At 33.4% G+C, this 12,054-nt stretch overlaps 1 protein-coding gene across 1 annotated transcript in view; it reads right to left on the bottom strand.

The window, feature by feature from the left end:
* The window catches only part of CDH12 (cadherin 12), a 231,730-nt gene that overhangs the window by 55,309 nt on the left and 164,367 nt on the right, over positions 1–12,054 (bottom strand). Inside the window, exon 6 of the mRNA XM_090278898.1 lies at positions 7,331–7,518. Coding sequence (XP_090135024.1) covers positions 7,331–7,518 — 188 coding nt within the window. The remainder of the gene's footprint in view (positions 1–7,330; positions 7,519–12,054) is intronic.

The following is a 12,054-nucleotide window of genomic DNA, read 5'->3' as shown; positions in this document are numbered from 1 at the left end:
TATATGTTGAAGGGAAAAGTTTCAAAAAACCCTGACTGGTGTGTCTTAGTAGGTTGGGTGTCATCCAACAAATTTAAAGGTTGTCAGTTCAATACCCAGTCAGGACATGTGCCTGGGGTGTGGGTTTAGTCCCCCATTCACATCAATGTTTATCTCCTTCTCTTTTTCCTTCCTTTACTCTTTTTAAAAAAAAATAACTAAATAAAATACTTTTTTAATTTCAGAAAAATAAATCCAGTTCTTCTAGAATACCTAATGATCAGTTCAAAATAAAGTTTTCTTAGAACTTACTGGATATATGCATGAATTTTTGTATCATGCAGTCTTCACTTTGTTTGTTTGTTTGTTTGTTTTTTGTTTGTTTTGTTTTGTTTTAATTTTTTATTTATTTTTATTTTTTTATTTATTTTTATTTTTGGTTTTTCAATTACAGTTGTCCTCTTTTCCCCCAATTTCTCTCCCCCACCCAACCCACGCAGTCTTCACTTTGAAGAAAACTTTATTTACATAACCACAAACCAACTGGTTCAGCAAAGGATGTTCAGCATTATTGATCATCAGGGAAATGCAAATCAAAATCACAAGGAGATACCATCTCATATCTGTTAGAAAGGTTTTTACAAAAAAGACAAGAAATAACAAGTTCTGGCAAGGTTGCGGAGAAAAGTGTATTCTTGTGCATGATTGGTAGGAAGGTAAATTGGTGCACCCACTATGGAAAACATAATGGAGTTTTCTCAAAAAAATAATAAAAACAGAATTATCATATGATCAAGCAATCCCACTTATGAGTATTTATCCAAACAAAACAAAAACATTAACTTGAAAAGATATATGCATCCACATCTTCATTGCAATATTGTTTGAAATAGCCAAGATATGGACACAACCTAAGTGTCCATTGGCAGATAAATGGATAAAGAAAATATGGCATATACATTAGATAGATAGATAGATAGATAGATATAAATGATTCTAAAATTATAATATTTGTCATCAAGTAATGGAATTTTGCTATTTTGACAATAGAAATGGAACTTCATGGAATTATACAAGATGAAATGAGTCAGAGAGAGACAAATATAGCATGGTATTACTTATATATTAAAGCTTAAACAAAAAACAAGCTCATATATTTAAAAGTTGCTAGAGAGTAACTCTTTAAAGTTCTCATCACAAGAAAAAAAATGTGTAACATATGATGAGGGATTTTAACTAGGTTTATTGTGGTGATCATCTCACAATATATATATGAATATCAAATCATTATGGTGTATACCTGAAACTAAAAGAGCAGTATAATCTCTTTTTTAGACATTTTTATTTATTGTATTGTTTCTATTGTCATTGATCCCCCTTATACTCCTCCACCCACAATTATCACACTGTTGTCCATGTTCATGAGTTCTTTCTCCTTTTTACTTGATCCCTCCCCCCTACCCTTGTCCCTCCCCCTTAGCTGTTATCCTGCGCTCTGTCTATGAATATGTCCCCATTTTCCTTGTTAGGTCAGTGTGTCCGTTAAGTCACACATATGAATGAAATCATATGATATTTGTCTTTCTCTGACCGGTTTATTTCACTTAAATAAACCTGTGACAGGCCCACCCATACTGTCACAAAGAGTAAAATTTTCTTTTTTTACAGCCATTTTGTAAATGTCCCATAACTATCCACTCATCTACTGATGGGCATTTGGACTGCTTCCATATCTTGGCTATTGTAAAAAAAAAAAATGCTGTAATGAACATAAGAGTGCTTATATTCTTTCAAAATAGTGCTTTAGGAGTCTGCAGCTGTATTCCCAGAAGTGGGATCATTAGATCAAAAGGTAGATTCATTTTTAATTTTTGAGGTATCTATATATTTATTTCCACAGTGGTTGCACCAATCTGCATTCCCATCAACAGCGCAAAAGTAGTCCCCTTTCTCCTCATCTTCTCCAGCACTTGTTGTTTGTTGATTTATTGATATTAACCATTCTACTCAGTGTGAGGTGAATATCAAGCTATACTATAAGGTCAGAGTAATCAAAACAGCATGGAATTAGCATAAACACCAGCACAAAGATCAATGGAACATAATAGCCCAGAAATAAACCCACACCTTTATAGTCAATTAATATTTGAAAGAGGAATCAAATACATACAATGGGCTATAGATAGTCAATTCAATAAATGATGTTGGGAAATTTGGACAGATACACATAGAAAAATGAAACAAAAACATATACAAAAATAAATTCAAAATGGATTAATGACAAGTATTAGACCCAAAATCATAAAAATCTTATAAGAAAAGATAGGCAGTGAATTTTTGGACATTACTCATAACATTTTATCTGGTATATCCCCCCATGCAAGGGAAACAAAAGAAGAAAAAAAAATACACCAATGGGACTATGTCAAACTAAAAAGTTTTTGCACAGCAAAGAAAACCATCAACAAGATAAAAAGACAGCCCACTGAATGGGAGAACACATTCATTAATACATCTGATAAAGGGTTAATATCCAAAATTTATAAAGAACTTAGAAAACTGAACACCAAAAACAAAAGAAAAGAAATTAAAAATGGGCAAAGGACCTGAGTAGACATTTTTCTAAAGAGGACACACAGATGGCCAATGGACATATGAAAAGATGCTCACTGTCACTAATCATCAGAGAAATGTAAATTAAAACCACAATATTGTATCTTAATTGTACATCAATGAACAAAATGTATTTATGTAACTTAATTCTGAGTTTTTAATAGTTTGATCAATTGAATATTTTATCATTATTTTATTTTAATGAAATTATACTGCCATGTTTAATCAAGACATCTATTTATCTATATGTGTGCGCCACACACATGCACTCAATACAAAATATTCACCAGATATCTAGATAGGTAGGTAGGTAGGTAGGTAAGTAATAAAAAAAATTTAAATGTTGCCACAAAAATGTACTCCTGAGTTATATTTTTAGAGATTTAATATATAAAGTCTGTAGATTATGTTTTTTTCCCTCAACAGAACAATAGGTCCACAGATAAGACTTGCTTTTGAGGTTCCTTATTTCAACATTAAAACACGCTACAAAATGAAGTGAAAAGAGCCTCTTCAACAAATGGTGTTGGGAGAACTGAACAGGGACATGCAAAAAAAATGAAACTAGACCATCAACTTACACCATACACAAGAATAAACTCAAAATGGACCAAAGACTTAAATGTAAGACATGACACCATAAAAGTCCTAGAGGAAAAAATAGGCAGGAAAATTTCAGATATCCCACGTAGCAACATTTTCAGATATATCTCCTAAGGCAAAGGAAATAAAGGAAAGAATAAACAAATGAAACTACATCAAACTAAAGAGTTTCTGCTCAGCTAGAGAAAACATCAGCAAGATGAAAAGGAAACCAATAGTATGGGAAAATATATTTGCCAATGAAATTTCAGATAAGGGATTGATCTCCAAAATATATAAAGAACTCATATGACCAACACCAAGAAGACAGACAACCCAATTAAAAAATGGGCAAAGGACCTGAACAAACACTTCTCCAAAGAGAACATACAGAGGGTCCGTAGACACATGAAAGAATGCTCAACATCACTAGTCATCAGAGAAATGCAAATAAAAACCACAATGAGATACCACCTCACTCCAGTTAGAATGGCCATCGTCAATAAATCAACAAACAACTTGTGCTGGAGAGGATGTGGAAAAATGGGAACCCTACTGCATTGCTGGTGGGAATGCAGACTGTTGCAGCCACTATGGAAAAGAGTTTGGAATTTCCTCAAAAAATAAAAATGGAACTGCCTTTTGAACCAGCAATTCCATTGCTAGGATTATATTTGAAAAATCCTGAAACACCAATCCAAAAGAACCTATGCACCCCTATGTTCATAGCAGCACTATTTACAATAGCCAAGTGTTGGAAACAACCTAAGTGCCCGTCTGTAGATGAGTGGATCAAAAAACTGTGGTACATTTACACAATGGAGTACTATGTAGCAGAAAGAAAGAAGAAACTTCTACCACTTCCAACAACATGGATGGAACTAGAGAGAATTATGCTCAGTGAAATAAGCCAGGCAACAAAAGAAAAATACCTTATGCTGTCACCTATTACAGGAAACTAATGAACAACACAAACAAATGAGCAAAATTGAACCAGAGGTATGTAAACAAGAAGTAGACTAACAGTAACAAGGGGGGCGGGGGGGAGGAGAGAAGGGGGTAAGAAGGGGAAGGGTCTAGTCAAAGAACATGTATAAATGACCCAAGGACATGGACAACTGAGTGGGGACTAAATGTGGGGGAGGGGAGGGACAGGGTGCAGGAAAGCAAGAGGGAGAAAAAAAAAAGTGAGACAACTGTAATGGAAAAACAAACAAAAAATTCTTAGTGGGGGAAAAATGAAAATATGAAGAATGGAAATGCCAGTTCAGTGAATATTAGAAGGACAAGGATTTTCCTTCACACTGTATATTTTTCTCCCTAACTGATCCCTCCAGAGTTTGGCATTCTAAAGAAGTAAGTAATGACATAAGTTTATTTGCATAAAACTAATAAGACCAGTTGTTAATAGATGTTTTTTGTTTGTTTGTTTGTTTTTTGACCAAGATGTTGACTGGAATGTCATGCCTAAAGGAGACATGCTTGGGCTCTGGTTGTTACCAAAAAGCCCTGAAGAACTGGGAATGACTTTCAAAGGTAATAAAAGCCCACAAAATAAAAGACCTGGTACCATGGTTGGTTGTGTGGTCCACAGCAATCTTTCCAGGAAGGAACAAAGGTTGTTTTCCTGAAAGATGGCTAGAAGGGACCTTAAGGCACAATGGAAAACCAGAAGGACTTGGAAAAGACAGGTATGTACAGGCAAGGCTGAATGCCAGGTATGTGGCCCAGCTTCTGTGCCCTGAAGGGCAGACTGAAGATCACCCTAAATGTTCCTTGGGTAAGTTCCAGCAAAGCAGAACTAAAGATCATAAGTGATCATTTGCTGCTCTTGTTGTGTTTATGCAAATGAACAGAATAAATTAAAAATGGACTTAATGCAGTCCCTTTAATGAGAAGGAGGGTAATCTTAGGGAGAAAAATCATGATTCAAGGAAAATCACAATGATCAATGATAGACTATAAAGGAGTGCAGCTAACCATCTTTAAAGTCTCTTTTCATTTAAAATATGTTTTCACTTGAAAGTTAAACTATGTATGTGGTATCATCAAAGATATTTAATTTACAGGCATGAAGAATGTCAAATGCCTTGCAACTGGATGTCTTTCCAATAAGACAGTCTTACAGATTTAGAGACTTGTTTGTGGGTTATATTACATAAATTAACACTTGTTTTCTGTTTTCAAAGGGCATAAGCCTATGATCTCATTACCTGAGTGATTGTCTGTATGTATAGGCCTCACTTAATCCTGTCTGCAGCGTTGCCTCCTGAGACTCAATGGTTTGGCTGAACTAAGTGGCTGGGTTGGTGAAGAATGAGAATACAACAAGGATACCAGTCTGTTAAACTGAGCATGCTGTTGTCTGGGGACAGCCAACTGACCTGGAGTCTGCACGATCCTTCTCCATGTTGGAAGACCACCCTCCCCTCCACACCCCCACTCTTATTAGGGATTTCTGGACCCAAGGATACATAGGACGATGACCATGTCCAGCTTGAAGCAGCTAGAGGAGCTTGAGACCTTCGCCCATTGTCCTTTATAAGATTATAAAGGGTCTTAATATCTGAGAGGGAGGGATTGTTATTTTTTATTGTTAAAATAATTAATTAATCATTTATTTATTAAAAAAGAAGAAGAAGAATATATGAAAGGGTGAAGCAGGAGAACTTATATGTATGAACCATGGGCACAGACTTGGGGGGGTTGCTGGGGGAGGGGGGTGCTGGGTGGAGGGGAGTAAAGGGGAAAAATTAGAACTATTGTAACAATATAATCAATAAAATATACTTTTAAAAAGATGTTGAAAAGTCAAAAGAAAAAAAGAAAAAAACATGCTACAACACTAAAAACAAATATATTCAAATGCTTGGCATAATTTACCAGATGATCAGAATATTTATAAAAAAATCTGTTTTGCCTGTTCCTTTAAAATCTAGGGAGAATCTCACAATTTCTCACAACTTCCATTACTACAAAAACCATGATCTATATTTCCATCATGTGTTTCCTGAACTATTTCTATAGTTTCTTAATTAATCTTACTTCATAGCTTTTATTCTCCTCAGAGCAGCCAGAGTATCCTGGCTTTACAGGGTAAGGGTGATTTATATCTAAAGCCATGATGGGCTTTCCAAATTATGGTCTATTACAAGCCCTTGGACTGGACTGCAGGATCTACATGATGAGCCCTTCCTCTGTATATTTGACCTCATCAACAGCTACAGACACTTTCATAAACTACACCTCTTCCATCCTTGCTGAATATGCTGTCATCTCAGAGATTTTGCAATCTCTGCTCAATCTTTCTGGAACACACATCATGCAGACATGACATGGTTCATCTCTCGCTTGCTTCGTATGTCTGCTGCAGTTTCACCCTAGCGCAGAAACCTTTTCTTACTGCCTGGCTGTGAGATAACCACCACGCTCCACTTTACTTGCATCCCTTCACCCTGCTGGATGTTTCTCAAACTTGAATTGAGCACTGCTGACAGTGACTTTGATTTGGTTTTCATCTCCAGTTCTTTTACTCCTCCAGTATTAGAGCTTGACAAAAGCAGGATCCCTCCACTATGACATCAACATTCATTGATGAAACGTGAGTTAGACATTCTCAGAAAAATCATAAAAGGGACAAGACCAGGCCTTATACTTTTGATTTCAAAATTAATTTTTTACCTACATTTGTAACAATAAAACATTTAAAATGATTTAATCAAACTAATAGGTCTAATTGTTTCAACAAAGAATCATACCTGTTGAATGATAGAATTAAAATGTCAGTGGGAGTGAATACTTCATAGTCAATTGACTTTTTAAATTTGAAATATTGTTAATTGCCCCATTGGGTGTGGCTTAGTGGATTGAATGCCAACCTGTGAACCGAAGGGTTACTAGTTCAATTCCTAGTCAGGGCACATGCCTGGGTTGAAGGCCAGGCCCCCAGTTGAAGATGTATGAGAAGAAACCCATTGATGTTTATCTCCTTCTCTTTCTCCCTTCCTTCCCCTCTCTCTGAAAATACATAAATAAAATCTTAAATAAATATTTTTAATTAAAGGAACATTAAAATTATTGTTATTTTCAAGTTTTAGTCTTTCTGTTTTTTTTATTATTATTAGGCAGTCAAATGTCTAAAAACTTGTCTATGTACCTTTTTCAATTTGATGACTCCTTCTTGTGTGTCCTCATCTGTGACAATATCAAATAAGTTTCCCCCATCTCCCGGAACAATATTATATTCAATTTCTGCATTTTGTCCAAAATCAGGATCCACAGCTCTTATTCTTCCAATAGCTGAGCCAATAGGAGAAGATTCAGGAACTTTCAGATGGAAGATGCCTGATGGGACATAAATAATTTGTGTTGACAGTGGAGTTAGTAAAGTATATAGTAAGATTACCAGGCTGAAAAATATAGCCTATATAAAATAAATCAAACTTAAAACATGTTTGTGAAAAATCAAAAGGCAAAATGCTGTCGAGATAAGAATTATGATTTTCTAGAATTTTAATTGGGCATCAAAAATATTAGAGTGTGTTAAATTTAAATTACTGTGAGGAAATATTTTACATATTAACAGAGTACTTAATATCAATATGAAGGTAAAAAATATCTTATGAAATTGATTGGTACTGATACAACAGAATGCAGTATATAAGACACAGAAAAATATTCATAAATACATAGATGGTAAAAGATAGATATCTAAACATAGAGAGGTTTTATGTTTCTTAAAATAAATAAATAAATAATAAAATAATATAAAAATAAAAATGAATTAGAATAAATCATTAAACTAGAAATGACCTGTGAAATGTACAGGTAACTTTAATGCATGATGAAATTAAGTTCAGTATATTATACACTAATATTCAACTTATGTTTTATAAATTTGTACTGGATACCCTGCTAATCACTTTTAAACACCTTTAAAATTAGGATATATAGTTCTAGCTCCCATTTTTTAATGTTAAAAACTGCTTACTTTTTACCACGAGGTGGAGCACTTACATTACTATGACTTTCATACTGAGTCAGAGAAACCTAGGAAAATCCCTATCTATATAAAATGTAGCAAAAGCATAAGTGATAATAGCCCACAAAATTAAAATATGTACATTGTTTAAAATGATTTTCAAAATGTTGTGAGGTAAAACATAAATAAAAATATATAGTATAACCTATTTTACTGACATTTCATTATAGCAGTCTATTCAAATTGAAGTAAGAAAGAAAATGTGAGGACAAAAATGCAAAAGCAAAACTAAGTGAAAAACTACAAGGTTTACATTTTAATACAGACTTTTTAGTTTATATGTCTATTAATGGATTTTGGATTACACTTCCCATGAGTAAAGCAACCAAGATAACTAATTTGTTTTGGACTTCTAGTTACATGTATAAAAATTAAATTAGGAAGTCTTTAATAGGTTTTTGAATGGTGAAGTTAATTTAACAAACTACACATATAACATATATTGGCTTCAAGAAGCATGAGAAAAGAAATCAAGTAACATTTCATGAGGATTCTGCCAAATTGTTTTACTGTTTTTCTTCTCAATTATTTGTAGAGGCCTTATAGTTCTTTCACAATCAGTTTCAAGATTTGTTCATTTTATGAAACCTGGTGGCCATTAAATTTTGCCATGTGTCCTACCTTTTCCTCTCAAAAAGATACCTACCTTTTCCCCTTTATATGTTTAAATCAGTCTTATTTACATCCAATGGACATCACTTCAGTGGGACATGTAATATATTTAATCTCAAGAGTGCTAAACTTGTACTTATAACTTGTTTGGTTTCATGTAAAAGATAGAAAGTACATTTGACAGTGGTATAAAATATATGTATTTAACTTAATAATTAATTAATAATATACCTACCCTTGGAAGAGATATGAACAAATTTAAGAAATAAAACAAACAAATAAATATAGATAGATAAAAAGTACTCCAAGTGACAATAATGAAGTGTTGTCATCAATATTATAAAATAGTTTTGGTTTAAGAAGTCATATTAACCAAACTAGCAACTTCTCATAGGCTAGAATTATTTTTCATTGGGTTTTATTCCCTAAACACTTAATACAGTGATGTCATATAGATATGCTCAGTGTTTGAAGATTAAAGCTGGGTATGAACTTGAGGCAAACAGAGCAAAGAGCAAGAATGAAATCATAGGTTATATTTTACATTGTCAACAAGAAGACTAAAGATAGATATTCAAAGGGAAATTGTCTGAGTTCAAATGGTCATGATTGCATAAGTAGGACGTAAGTTGACTTTTGCAAGCAACTTTCTATAGAGCATCATTTTCCCCAATAGTCATATTAAATCCTGATCCTACTGAAGCACTCCTGATTTATTAACAAATAAATTTCTGTTCCATGTTTTAAGAAAATGTGTAACACTTATTTAAAGTTATACTAAACTTCTCAGGGACAAATTCCAAAAATAAATAGACAAGGCATAGATATCTGAGCTATTTTAATTTTCTTTTTCTCTTCTTTCTTAATGTATATTAAATAGAAGTATAATTTATCAGAAATGTCTCCACCTCCTTTGCCTCTCAGTTTGTGATGATGATTAAAAAAAACAGAAGAAACACTAATAACCTTGAATGCATAGTATGACTGGTCATGGTCCAATCTCAAGGTACATTAATAATTGTTAGGGTAAGTCTTAAATTTTTCCTAATAAAGCAACGGAGGTCTATGTTGAATAATGTACTGTAAGTCATCTTCTAACACAGTATATAGTTAGGAAGCTAAGACAAAATAATGATCAAAGACACAGCTGGCAGGTAGAAACTTCACATAAATAGCTGTTAAATCCAATGGAGTCCAGACTTCACACATGACCAGCAGAGCCGGGTGACAATGGTGGTGTCCCACTGGGGTGAGATTGGGGTGGGGATGGAGGTGTTAAATGCAATCTTTAGGAAAACATGGGCATCTAACTGTGAAAAAATCAGATATTTCTGCGTACTCTATCTGATCTAGCGAAACAACTTCAAGTTACATATTAGGTTTATCAGTTAGCTTTCCATTTGAATATTTTAAAGCAAAGATAAAAGAATCAATAATCACAGCCCATAATCTAGTCTGGTGCCATCACTTAGGAATTATGATTAGTGAAGTTGAAGGATTCTGTCAGAACTGACACCTTCCAATGTCAGGAGAATATAATCAGAAGAACATCAGATAATACACGCTATAGACAAAAGTTTCTCCTCCTTTTCAAGACAATATGCTGAGATACGAGTGCTATGTGTTATAAAAGCACATTTTATAAAGTCAATAGCAGGGAAGATAGATATTCCTTGTAATACTCTATCAACGTAAGTTTGATAACAGTTTTTAACAAAGTTAAAATGTTATGAGCATACAATATGCCAAAAAAATCCATAATAATCTAATGACATTGGAAAACTTATGATAAATTGAAATAGTAGCATTGTCCATAAAATATCAACTCAAGAGAATTCCAATAATATGCTCTACCAAAATTAAGACAAAATACAAGTAAAACAATGATTCACTACCCACATCTTTTTTATGCATTGAGGTTTTGGTATGCATAAGACACACATATAGAGAGCACAGAATTTTCTGTTCTTTACCTAGCAGAAATACATTTTAGTAAGGTGGAAGGCACATTTATTAAGATGAGAATTTTTCAATAAAATATTGTAGTTGGTAATAAAGTCTAAAGAATATGGAACAAGTCAGAGAAACTATGCATTAGTCATGTCAGATTGTTTAGGTTCTGTCATTTTATTTCCAATGAGTTGACATTTTATCGTTTCTAGAAACTCAACAGCAATAAAGTTGGGGTCATTCAGATTAATTCAAAACTGAAGTAATCTTCAGCTCTGCCAAAGTTACATCACTTATGATGTACTATGTAATTACACTGCCAACATCTTCTGGGAGCCCTACTTCTGACGCATATGAAACATCTTAATGGTGCTACCTGTACAACACAGATTAGGAAATAAAACAGGTGAGAAGAAATTGTTCACAGAGTCAATCAAATATATACCTACATATTCATTGAATATGCATGCTATGCTCAAACAAAAAATAACCAGGTTCTCATAGAAAAGGAAAAAAATGGAATTTTAGTAAACAAGTTCTATAACTTCTCACAAATTATGCTCCTTGTTAATTCAAAATGAAAGTATTTGTTAGTTATAGGCTAAGTAAGCATGCTCTCAGTAAGTATGCTGTTTTAAAAAATTACACTTTATTATGACTCAGTGTGTGTGTGGGGATCAAGGGCATTCATTGCTACCTAAGGACAAAAGATATACAATGCATTTCCCTTTATTCTTCTTTGAAGAATTTCCAAGTGCTGATAACAATGCCAAAAGAGATATATTTACTTAACAAAATATAAGTTAATGTTATACTAGTAATTTTTAAAAAAATAAAGATTATAGAATCTAAAAATAGTGAATAAATGAATTATATAACAGCATAAAAACATTCAGTGATAAGTATAGCAAATAATAAGAAGATGAAATAATCTATTGTAAATGCTCTTTTGACATACATTTTATTTTGTTTATATAGTAGTAACTAATCTAATGTTACTCAAAAACAATATATGAAAAGTCAACGTTCAACAGGACTTAAAATTTATCTATAAGACAGATAACTAATCTGGAGGTAATTAGTATTTAAAAATACTAGTGTGGAAGAGAAGGGGCCACACGGAAAACAGACAAGCTCAGGGCGGGCCTGTGAGGCAGCCGTACAGACTCAGAGGCCTAAGAACCACAGAGGATGGTCTGAAATAAAAACTTTCTAAATAAAAGTGGTTCCGGTGGTCATGCCCTAGGCCAGAATTTTTCCCTAGCAAAGTCCAATCT

This window comes from Furipterus horrens, unplaced genomic scaffold (assembly GCF_987537825.1).
Source record: "Furipterus horrens unplaced genomic scaffold, mFurHor1.1.pri manual_scaffold_5, whole genome shotgun sequence".
Classification (NCBI taxonomy): domain Eukaryota; kingdom Metazoa; phylum Chordata; class Mammalia; order Chiroptera; family Furipteridae; genus Furipterus; species Furipterus horrens.
The sequence above is the reverse complement of the archived record's forward strand: the minus strand, read 5'-3'. Positions and strand labels throughout refer to the sequence as shown.